Source organism: Esox lucius, chromosome 3 (assembly GCF_011004845.1).
Source record: "Esox lucius isolate fEsoLuc1 chromosome 3, fEsoLuc1.pri, whole genome shotgun sequence".
NCBI classification, from domain to species: Eukaryota; Metazoa; Chordata; class Actinopteri; order Esociformes; family Esocidae; genus Esox; species Esox lucius.
Genome location: NC_047571.1, coordinates 20,859,595 through 20,872,648, shown reverse-complemented (window position 1 = coordinate 20,872,648; position 13,054 = coordinate 20,859,595). Strand labels below are relative to the sequence as shown.

Sequence of the window (13,054 nt, the reverse complement as noted above, 5' to 3'; positions counted from 1 at the left end):
AAACCGCAGCAGTCTGTCGGCTGCCTCCGGGTACTATCATAACAGAACCTCTGAGGTAAAATAAGTTAAAAAGTTAGAAAACAAGTTAAAAGTCACGTCATTGTTGGTGGAAGTTGTGGATACAAAAAAACAGGAGCCCTGTCCATGACACTGATCCGATACATTTTGTTTGAAGGTTTTTGGATGAGTAGTGAAGGGAAACTAAGTTCTAAGAAATGTTGTGTAACTTTGCTTCCCCTTCCATCTGGACTTTTTCTCACATAGTGTGACTATGAAAGGTCAGACTGGTATCTAGTCAACTTGTTAACTAAATCATCCTGGTCGAGCTTGTAACTCACTGACAAACATGTCATTTCAGGTTAGAGATTTTAGGAACACAATAATGTTGCGACCCAAGACCTCGACAATGCCAGGAAATAGGGTGCCGTTTAGAACCCAGACCTATCACTGAAAGATGACTGCAGGGTGAACCTGGCGTTGACCCAGACTCAGCTGACAGAGAAGCTGGGTCACCTGAGGTCTGGCTGTCAAACAGACTGAGGACCTGACAAAGACGGCCTATGAGCAGATGGTTCAGTATGTTCAAAACATATGACGCAAACAGTTACAATCCATTTTGATATTCAATAGATTAGATCAAATACCCCCGAAACAAGGCCAACCCCTGTGAGATTGCCAGATCAGGCTGATACAAGGAGTTTACAAACATTCCTCATGCTTAATGAAAATAATAAACATGTTCTTTCAGCAATTGTTTTAGTATTAGATAATACTATATTTTTTTCCAAATTTGTTATCAAATGCAGCTTATTACCTGTGTGGTTTATATGCAGTAAATTATGTTCTGAGGCAATGTAGTAGACCTTTCCAACAGAAACATCTTGCCATTACTGAGGATCGAAGACAATGTATTGCTCAATGTGTGTAAAGGAGTGGAAATAGCAACGACGAGGGGAATCTGGTGCTGAAGTCCTTACGGCTCCATGTAAAAAATATTTCATTGTTGGGAAGCAACTAAAAAGATCTCACACTGGCACCTAAAAAATTCAACCATCTCCAGCAACAGTACTTGTTCAACACAGAGCACCATGTTAGTTACCAGGGAAACAACTTTCAGTGAGTCAATAAGCCTAAGGATCAGGGGTCTGGCCAAAGAGCTGCGCAGCACATTCCACATTGTATGGCGTACCTTTGGCCCTGCGACAGTTTCTCATTACCAGTGTGAATAGGAAAATGTATTTACAAATGATGTAAAAGTTATTAAAAAAAAATGTTTTGGTCTCCAAGCCACTAGTATGAACATCCCTTGGCCCCACGTGACACAGTGCTGTTGTACCAGGCAGAACTTACATGAAGTAGGAGGGCTTCAAATGTATTCACTATCCAGACCAGAATGATTTCATATGGCCAATGATGTCATGAGATCTTTTAATGCTACTTAATGGACAAATGAGAAATTAGACTGGGGATGTATTTCCATCATTGTATAGGTAGACTTCTACATATAGTTTAAAATTCTGGTAACATAAAATAAATAAGGCATTTACAACCCTGCAATTCATGTTATCACTGTGTTCCTCCGGGAATGTTCCCATGTTGGGAAAGCCACAACTTGGGAAAAAAACTATATTTATCTTTGTATAAAAATATAAATTGTTGGAACAGACATTTGGGTACAGTAAAAACCTACACACTAAAATGATTTAAGAATGTACTTGACTGATTATCATTTGATTGGTAGGGTGCTAATCTACGGTTTGTAATGGCCTAATGCATAGGATTCACCAGACAAGCCACACACAAAAAATACTTCACTCAAGTGTTTAGACGTCTTATGGCTTGCAGACAGAAACTGTCTGTTGTCATGAGAACTTATTTTTCACGTCTGAGTAACAGCAGGCAAATGAACAGTGGTGGCCGAGGTGAGAGGTGTCCCTGATAATGGAGAGTGGCGGCTGAGATGAGACGTGTCCCTGTTAAAGGACAGTGGCGGCCGAGGTGAGAAGTGTCCCTGATAATGGACAGTGGTGGCCGAGATGAGAAGTGTCCCTGATAAAGGACAGTGGTGGCCGAGATGAGAAGTGTCCCTGATAACGGACAGTGGTGGCCGAAGTGAGAGGTGTCCTTGATAATAGACAGTGGTGGCCGAAGTGAGAGGTGTCCCTGATAATGGACACCTCTCACAAAACATTGATTAAAGCAGAGGGCTAAGAACACTCTCTTGGGGAGGGGGTTGGCAATCCCAGGTTGATATCGAGTTGGAGAATACATAGCATTGTTATATACAGTGGATATAAAAAGTCTACACACCCTGTTAAAATGCCAGGTTTTTGTGATGTAAAAGAATGAGACAAAGATAAATCATGTCAGAACTTTTTCCACTTAATGTGACCTATAATGTGAACAATTCAATTGAAAAACAAACTGAAATCTTCGAGGGGGAAAAATAAAAAACTCTTTGTACATGTTCCTCTTCCTTAGTTGTGATGGTAATAGAAATGTGTGGATCTGATGCGGCGGTAGGAATATTGGAGTGGGTCCAGTGATCCTGGCTTAGGAGAGGGCAGTACGATAAACTATGTAAATGTGTGCACTCACTACTGTAAGTCACTCTGGATGAAAGCATCTGCTAAAAGACTTGTGGGTAAATGTTAAACATAGACTCAAGCATGAGTCCTTCATGGATTTGAGGACCTTGTATTTACTTATCTTGTATAAATCTCGTGCCACTGAGTCCTTGGGGAAATTTAAGTTGAAACCTAATGCTGTGGTACAGGCTCATAATGGGATCTGGGTCTCTCTGAGTGAAAGTCAAAGGTGAGGACTTCCAACACCATGCTCTGGCATAGGCTTCCTGCTTTCATATGCAGTCATTGTTGCTTCTAGCAAGCATGGTTGGGGTTTTACAAAGAGTTTTATGTAATTGTCTTGAACGTCTCAATCTGATAAAACAATGTCATTTGTGGAACACTTCAATGCAATGTGTGAATGCCTTATACCTGGAATGTGTATGAATGTTTATGTAAAAGGCAGCTTGAGCTGTGCTGAGAATTTAAAAAGTATAAAAGCCAACCGTCCAATATTACAATTTACACATTCAGTAAGCTGGTGTTCTAGAACCTAGTTCGTCCCATTCCCTTTATTGCATAGTAGTGCTTCACATCTGTAATGAGTTGTAACCAATCAATTTCCACTAGCAAATTAATGAAGTACAACTACTCTAAATTCAAAGCATAGATGGTTGCATTCATCGACATGCATTGCTTTGATATGGATGCTGAATGATGTGATTTACCTCCCAACAACGGGGTGCATTTCTTACTCACGACCCACCTGACAATGGGGGGTCCTCCTGCATATCATCAAAGGTTTGAACACAAATGTTCCCACTCCCTTTAAGTGAGATTAGGAAGGTGCAAGGTTAGGAATATATCTGAATATGAATATCTGGCCTGAGGGGGAGTGAGGAGGTACATGGTTACAAATAAGGCTGTCTGGATTTGTGCACACACGCTCACCCACATTCAAACACTCAGGTGCACAGAAACGCACACTAAGGGAAATGGTAGACTATAGTACACAGAACTACGGGAAATTTGTAACCCACATATTGGACACTGTGTATGTGGAACCAACACATATAGGGCACTGTGAATGTGGAACCAACACATATAGGACACTGTGAATGTGGAACCAACACATATAGGACACTGTGAATGTGGAACCAACACATATAGGACACTGTGAATGTGGAACCAACACATATAGGACACTGTGAATGAGGAACCTACAGATACAGCACACTGTGAATGTGGAACCTACACAAAGAACATCATGAAACACCCAGAGATAAATAACTTGGACTGTGATTGTTTATATTAAACTGACATCAAAATGAAAAATAAAATTAAGAGCCTTTTGGTCTCCACACATCATTGGACTCCAAATTGCACAATGAATTTGCCTTACTCAAGCTCTACTTTATTACTCTTTTCTTTTTCAGAAAAGAAACATAAATGGCATAGACTTCATTATTGTCACCAAAGACCCAAAATGTGGTTGTGTTATCTTATCCACACACATCTAAAATCTGAGATTAGTAATGTTTCACATAGTCATGAAGGCATCCATCATAAATATGTAGACAAATACAGCCATGATGAGTGGCTCCTGCACTACTGTAACACCCCCAGTGTCTCTCTAGTGTTCAGGTAGAAATAATCACAGTCTAAGAGCTCAGAGGAGAGCATTGACCTATATTCATCTGCTCTGCTCCTCTCTCCCCCTAAGCCTTGCTACTGTGGACTCAATGTTCTGGCACTAAAGTGAGAAAAGACAGACCACACACACACACACACACACACACAAATATAGGCACTTAGTCACCCAGAATAGGGCATACTGAAGCACATGGCAGAAATGCATGAAAACACACACACACACACACACACACACACACACACACATGTATGCTCACACACCCATATTCCCAGTGCTCCAGCGTGTGTTTTTGTGTGCTTGTGTGTGTCCATGTGTGCAAATGCGTGCTACAATAGTGTCATTCACTCCATTTGCTTCTGTACAACGCATTGAGCCATGAAGCCTTGGAAACAAGGTGCAAATTACACAAGGTGCTGTTTTTTTTTTTACATTGATAAATGAATACACTGATACATTTTTAATGAATGGACAGCCCCACTTTTCCAGCAGGGTTTAAACCATTATCTGTATGTAACTTCAACTGTGTGACTGCCACAGCAGCAGGAGCCACCAAAAATCTGTTCTTGACGTTAAGAGTTGAGAGTCTGGTTGTATCGCCTATGTTTTGATTCTACTAAACTTCATCCATTAATAAAAGGATGAACAACGGCATCAGTTATCAGCAGTGAACATGGGTTTCTTAACGCAGCCCCACAGTCAGTTCTTCACTGTAGCATGTATGTACTCATACCCGTGTAGAATCAATTGCAGCCAGTGTGTCAAACAATCAACTCAAATAGAGTCACTCATAAAAAGACTCTTGGGTCAGTAAAAGGAGTCATTTAAAAAGAACACACCGGATTAAGACATTATTATTTCCCTCATGTATTTTATTTTGTGAATTGTGTCTCTGGTGAGAAAACATAATCCCAAATGTGCCATACCTACGACTCAGTGACCAGAGAATATATTTTAATAAATATGCCATCTTGAGTTTGTGGGAAATCCAAATGGTAAGAGAGATTAAAAATATGATTTCATAGTTATTGTATCTATTATATATATAGAATGTGTAAACCGGAGAAATGTAAACTGCATCATCGACTTTACAGAATTAAAAAATCACGCTTGGTCTGGCCAACATAAAAATTTTTAAATCCAAGCTCAAAATAGATACATCACAATATTTTGTTCTGCACTCTTATAGACAAGAAAGCATTATTAAAGAAATTCTATCAGTCAGAAAACAAGAATTAGATGATAAGCTGGACATGTAAATCCTTTGGTCCTTACCGTCCGGCCATCTGGCCCATAAAGACTAACAGGACCATGTTCACCTCTGTAAACTGTAAAGAAAGTTAATGCACTGTACTGCATTCAGTCTTCATGATCTCCCAGCATTTAGAATGCTGGATATTAAAGGACAAAAAATGTATATACTACACCAGATTCTATAACATAGGCAGTCTTAAGTGTAAATTACAAAACAACTCAGTAATTCATACCTTCTGTGAACGCCACAAAATCCAAAAGACACATTCAGAGATAGAACACTGGTTATTCAAAATTCTTGAATTTAAGATTTAACCTGTCAATTTGCAGACATCAAGACATGGCTAATGGGCAGGAGATATCCAATCTTTTGATGTATTATATTAAAAAGATATTGTGAACAAATATGGTATAAGAATTGTTTTGGAGTGGACATGCCTCATTTTAAAAGTGATTTGTTTGACAATTAGATTGAAATCATGTCACCTTTAAAACATACATTTACAGTTAACGCTATAAGCCAAGTAAGACACTGGGACTCAAAATCATCCTCAGGGTTTCTGCATTTCACTGGTAGAAATGTGTTATCTACATTTCCTTGTTGAAACCAAACCACAAAATCCAGAATTCATAGCGATTTTCAATCATCAGAAGCAACTATTGTTTTGCAATCTCAAAAGGACTGGCTAGAAAGCGAGCTCCCGAGGATCTGTAGAAACTTTTACTGCCCCCATTTTGAAAAGCCCACCATAGAGAGTGGGAACACAACGTGACAAGGAAGAAGGATTCCTGTCAGGCTGCAATCTTTACAAAGCCAGAGAAACTGTGTCAACCTGACTATCCTGCAATGTCAGAACATTGTTGAGTACCATGGCTCTATTGAATACGGACAATTATATCTACGTACGTACCACTAGTGTGATTGTGCAATTGGTTGTGTGTTATGCCATAAATTTACACACAATACTCCAAAATGAAAAAGTAAAAACAAGTTGTTTGAAATGTGGGGCGATTAATGAAATATTTTACACACATATCCAGACCCTTTATTCAGTACTTTGTTGAAACACCTTTGGCATCAATCACCAGCTTGAGATATGGTTTTCTTCAAGGAACTATCTGCGATTTGCTCTGTTTACCCTTCCCTTAAACCTGACCAGTCTCCCAGTACCTGTCGCTGAGAAGTAACCCCATAGCATGATGCTCCTACTATCCTGCTTCACTGTAGGGATGGTAACCATTAGCAGCAACTAAGTCATGAGTAGCAACTTGTTTTCGCCAGAGGCAGCGGTTGGCCTTCAGGCCTAATTGTTATTGATACAATCAGATCGGATAATGTTTTTCCTCATGTTCTCAGAGTCCTACAGACGGCATTTTATAAGCTTTTTACTCAAGAGTGACTTCCGTCTAGTCGCTCTATCATAAATGCCTGATCGATAGAGTGCTGCAGAGATGGTTATCCTTCTTGCAGGTTTGAGTGGCAATTAGGTTCATGGTCACCCCTCTGACCAAGTCCTTTCTTGCCCGGTTTCTTAGTTTGACCAGAAGGCCAGTAGGAAGATGTCTTCATCTCAAAATGATGGAGCCTGGTCTGCTCCTAAGAACTTTAAATGCACACCTTCTCCAGGGCTATGCCTCCACAAAAAGGTCTACAAAGGGTTCCATGGATTTTATGGCTTGGGTTTTTGTATTTTGGAGCTCAATTTGGGGTGTCATGGATAAAAACACCTTTTCGCTCTTACTTTATTGGGTTATTGATGGCAAAAACAATGCATTTAATCAATTATGAATGACGTCTTTAACACAACAAAGTGAGGAGACAGTGAAGGGGTCTGAATACTTTCCAAATACACTTGGTTAATCAATATTATACATTTCTTGTATTCTCCCCCATCTATGTTGTTGTATGTTTGCTCACGAGTGTGTGTGTGTGTGTGTGTGAAACATAAGCTGGGATTCACAAGGTCCCTTGGCCCAGAATAGCCTCTCCTGTTTGGGAGAGCAGAAGTGATGTTGTCATGCTGGATAACTGTCTAATGGGGGAGAGAGGGAGTGGGAGGAAGTAGAATCGACAGTAACCAAGATAGACAGAGGGAAAAACAAAGAAAAAAAGAGGGCGAGCCAAATATATCAAAATAGAATAATGTAGATAGAGTAAGAGAAAGGGATGAATGTTGTAGAGTGTAATACAGTGAAGGGAGAAAAAGAGAAGGAGGGTATAGGCTACATAACATAATATGTCTAGACACCAATGACAGTTCAAAGGGCTTGTCGGAGGCAGAGTTAATTAGCTAGTTGATTACTTGAGAACTTCTCTATGAATAAATCCAGGAGAAGTTGACTATCTCCTCCTAAGTCATCTCTTTCATCTTCCCCTCTTTCCTGAAGCTTATCGATCCTAAACCATAATGTGTGTGTGTGTATATGTTGGTCTATGTTTCTGTGTGTATGCATATGTGTATGTTGGTCTGTGTTTCGGCTTGTGTGAGTGAATGCATATTTTGCAGTGAATACTGCAGCAGAAGGTTATTCATTCATCTGTGCATGCATGTTTATTTATTTCCAGATAATGACACGCTAATAGCATGAAACTATTTTCATATGAAAGGCAGGTACAGTTGTGGTTTGGGATTCATGTGACCTATGATTTTAGAAAAGAAACGTATTCACCTTGTAGCTATGTAAGATCAGGTCTGGTGATCACGGTGGTAAGCTGTTGATACTGAGTGTCTAGCTACCTTCATGCTGAAACTCTCATGACTGGGGGAGCAGCTGTTGCCCCTGACAACCTGTCTCCGGGCTCTGATAGGCTGTGGCGTTGTCCATGGTGCTGAACAGTTAAGGAGCAGTGTTCGGCTAGAAGTCCTTTCATCAACAGCAGGAAAATCCAACTGGTGGCCAACGGGCCAGATTCAGCCCATTTATCCATTCATAATGACCCTCTGATAAATCCTGGACATTATTTTAAATACTATTCCTGCAAAGATTTGATATTTAGTGCCAAAATGAGCCCTTGTTCAATATTCTTTAATGGGAGAATCAGTTTGTCTGTATACCCTTCCATTGAATGCTGTAAAAAAAAATATCACCAAACATACCAGTTACAGCCAATGACTTGCTAAAAGGGACAGAGTCTGTCTGCATGCCCATGGGCTCTTTCACAGCAGATGAGATTCACTGCATCGTCTGATTTGCATTTTTGTTCAACTCAGCAGTAAGTCATAAAACACAACGGTGTCCGTTGTGGCCTAAACATTATCTGGTCGTGATTTAACATGTAATATGGCTTGTTTGTTAACCTGCTGAAAGACATATCAGCCTAGAATCATGATCAGCCTACTTTTACGTAATGTTTGGAGGCTAAGAAAGGCTAATGTTCTCAAGAGAGTAGCCTGTGTGCAAAACTCCAGTAGTTTCGTTTCTCTGTGATTTGTAGAGAAGAGGTTTAATGGTCTAAAACCTCTATGCAAGTAGACAATGCAAAACACCAATAGTTTATTTTCTCTGTGAATTGAAGCAGAGACTTGTTTTTTGAGTGATACTTCCAATCAACCAAGCCAAGAATAAAGCAGTTATTGACATGATTAAAAAACTGCTTGCTTTAAGAATATAAATGGGTAAGAGAGGGTTTTCTTCTCTGATTTTAGCCCAAACTAAATTGCTTAATTTCCCTCTACTGCAAAATGACTGTATATTCAGTCGCCATCAGCACAGATGATTACTATTGATTGAGTTTTTAAATGAGCTGGAAGCTACTTTTAAAACAAGACTGATGAATTTAATCTCCCCACTGAGGTGATGCAGTTTGTTAAGGACCTGTTCTCTTCTGATGAAAGTGGGACATTTCCTTACAACAGCTAGTCAACTGATTTAGGCCAATAGGATATTTAAAATAGAAAGACATGTGATGCTGATCAACTGACATGCCATGCATAACATGCAACAGTATGAAAAAACGAGCACTAGCAAAATCCCTCTCTCATTTCCTGGCTGATAAAATTCTACACACTTCATTCAATTTCTATTCCTTCAAGAAAACCAGCACTGAATAGTGTAAAGAATAATTGTGTCGTTGCTTTTTTAGATATACAGGTGCTGGTCATAAAATGTGAATATCATCAAAAAGTTGATTTATTTCAGTAATTCTATTCAAAAAGTTAAACTTGTTAATGTATACATTCATTCCACACAGACCGAAATATTTCAAGTGTTTATTTCTTTTAATTTTGATGATTATAACTGACAGCTAATGAAAACCCGAAATTCAGTATCTCAGAAAATGAGAATATTGTGAAAAGGTTCAACATTGAAGACACCTGGTGCCAGACTCTAACCAGCTAATTAACTCAAAACACCTGCAAAGGCCTTTAAATGGTCTCTCAGTCTAGTTCTGTAGGCAACACAATCATGGGGAAGACTGCTGATTTGACAGCTGTCCAAAAGATGACCATTGACACCTTGCACAAGGAGGGCAAGACACAAAAGGTCATTGCTAAAGAGGCTGGCTGTTCACAGAGCTGTGTCCAAGCACATTAATAAAGAGGCGAAGGGAAGGAAAAGATGTGGTAGAAAAAAGTGTACAAGCAATAGGGATAACCACACCCATGAGAGGATTGTGATGCAAAACCCATTCAAAATGTGGGGGAGATTCACAAAGAGTGGACTGCAGCTGGAGTCAGTGCTTCAAAAACCAACACGCACAGACGTATGCAAGACATGGGTTTCAGCTGTCGCATTCCTGTGCCATGTCATCTGCTGGTGTTGGTCCACTGTGTTTTCTGAGGTCCAAGGTCAGCGCAGCCATCTACCAGGAAGTTTTAGAGCACTACATGCTTCCTGCTGCTGACCAACTTTATGGAGATGCAGTTTTCATTTTCCAACAGGACTTGGCACCTGCACACATTGCCAAAGCTACCAGTACCTGGGTTAAGGACCATGGTATCCCTGTTCTTAATTGGCCAGCAAACTCGCCTGACCTTAACCCTATAGAAAATCTATGGGGTATTGTGAAGAGGAAGATGCGATACGCCAGACCCAACAATGCAGAAGAGCTGAAGGCCACTATCAGAGCAACCTGGGCTCTCATAACACCTGAGCAGTGCCACAGACTGATCGACTCCATGCCATGCCACACTGCTGCAGTAATTCAGGCAAAATGAGCCGCAACTAAGAATGAATATCACAAAACATAGTTTTTACAACTTCTGTAAGCAAGTCAACCAAAAGTGTAAATGGTATAAACAGCAACTGTTGAGTTGGCGTGAAAAGTTGGTGTGAACCCAAACTATTGTTGCTGCAATTCAGCTGGCTTCCACATTACATGGACAATACATTATACATACTGCCTCTCTAAGGAATTTAATGAACTATGTGAAAGTACAATGTGTTCCATTATTGTTCCATTACATATTTAAATCTTAAATGCAAGAATTACTCTTGAATCACTGAATGACTGCTGAAGCACTTCAAACCAACATATAGCAGCATTTCATAAGACTAAAATTGTGCGTGTGAATAGACTGTTATAACAGTCATGGGAAGTGCCCTCCTGTTATTCATGTTTTTCAGATCTGGCCCCGTAAAAATGATCTAAAGTCTACTCTTTTAAGAGCGTTATTACACTGCAAGAGATCTACAGAATCTAAATAACATTTAATAGAAAATGTAAATAACATTTTCGATTCACATTATCACCGGTACATTCGCTGTCACCAGAACAAGCTGAAACACATGCTCACATAGCGCTTTGGCTACATGAATGACTTATGAAAAACTAAACTTACTGACGATATTGTTTACCTGGTATCTAACATGCAGCTCTCTGTTGAGCAAGTACTGTTGCTGGAGATAGCAGATTTGTTATGGCGCCAATGTTTTCAATTGCTTCCCAACAACATATTTTATTTCTGATTCTGTTTGTACCTGGGAGTAGGACCAGACTTCTTATGTCACTGCTCATTCCACTCAAATACACGCTGATCAAGACATCATCTTTAGACCTCAGCAGCCACAGGGAATATCTGTCAGGAAAGCGTAACCTCAGGGAAGTGTTCGACAACACAGATTTTCACCTGTTAACACTATCAAAAAAAGGATCTAGGATGCAAAAGCTGTTAATCTACATACAACTATTGCAATCGAGATAAAGTATCTTAAAGTAATTGCCACAAACATGCACGAACAGAATCAGGTTAGCATAGCAAATTGAGTTCCATTCCCTCCTTGATTTGTATTCACATTGCATCTCAGACAAGGAGAACGGATCTAGTATCAGTTTTGACTAAAAGATAATAAGGATTAAGATGATATTTACGTGGAGGACTTTGTATCCTCTTGGTGAAAAAAGATATGTTCTGCAATACACTGCATTGTGTGGTGGGTGAGGACACAAAACACAGACAGAAATCAATAGGAAAGAAAATTAGGGTTTGTTTTATGAGGGTAATAAAATGCTGGGCCATCCACTGAGACCACTAATGACCGCAGGAGGACCTTTAAAACACCCGTGTATGTTGTGGGGCTTTCTTTATAATTAATACATATCTATTTTATTTCCTTTTTTTTGTGGTGTCCGATTCGTAATTACAGCCTTGCCTCGTGGCAGGAGCTCCTAACAGACTTTGGGGAGTCGATGGTGGGGACATGTGTCCTTTGAAGCACATTCCACCAAGCTGTTCTGCTTATCACAGTGCTCACTCAACCAGGAGGTATGCCAGAACGTACCCGCTTGGAGGAGAATGCTTCCACAAGGAGTCTCTGGAGTGAGACGCGGCAAGTCAGCTCTGTCCCTCCCATCACAGGGCGGTGCTAAGCTAATTTGCAATGTCCTGTAGTTGAAATCCCAGGCACGGCTGTTACGATGTGATGAATTTGCAATGGCGCAGCTGGACTGCAATGTAGTGCCTCTAATGTAGTGCGCCATTCAGGAGCCCCGTGTGTATGTAATACTCAGAGAAAGATGGTGGAGAGTGGGAAAGGACATATTGTATTGTATGTTCGGACATATTTCTTTCAACAAACAAAACAGCACACAAGCATAAGCACACACAGAGACAAAAAAACAATCCAGAGAGCAGAAAGAGAGGCTTGCTGTAAGTGAAACTAGGGCAGAAAATCGACTGTTGGGCAGAGGCCAAGAACAGCAGCCAGAGACACTATTATCAGCTAATGTGGTGGACTGGGTAAGAGAACATTTACATAGTTACACCCCTTCCTCCTGAAAACAAACAAACACACACACACACACACACACAAATATCCACACACACACACACACACACAGGAATACTAAAGCCATGGAAGAATGAGAAAGGAATATGCATGACATGGATAAAATATGAAAGGGATAAAGACAGTAATGGAAGCTTGTGTAGTAAGCCGAAGAAAAGGGGGCGCAAGAGGGAGAGATACAGAGAAAGAGAGAGGACAGAAAGATAGTAAAAAGATAAGTACCTCCACGACACTCACTGTCAGCTGGTTTCACTTGGATAGGACGAGTCATCTACAGAGAGACAGAGAGAGAAAGAGTAGGTGTAGAAAGAAAGAAGGCAGAAGAAAGACAGAGAAAGGAGAAATTGGTGGT

The 13,054-nt window shown here is 40.2% G+C and overlaps 1 protein-coding gene across 4 annotated transcripts in view; it reads right to left on the bottom strand.

Annotated features, from left to right (window-relative positions):
* The window catches only part of LOC105020377 (CUGBP Elav-like family member 5), a 37,682-nt gene that overhangs the window by 13,501 nt on the left and 11,127 nt on the right, over window positions 1-13,054 (bottom strand). For all 4 annotated transcript variants that reach the window (XM_010887372.4, XM_010887366.3, XM_010887389.3 and 1 more), the window contains exon 3: window positions 12,925-12,973. In XM_010887372.4, coding sequence (XP_010885674.2) covers window positions 12,925-12,973 — 49 coding nt within the window. The remainder of the gene's footprint in view (window positions 1-12,924; window positions 12,974-13,054) is intronic.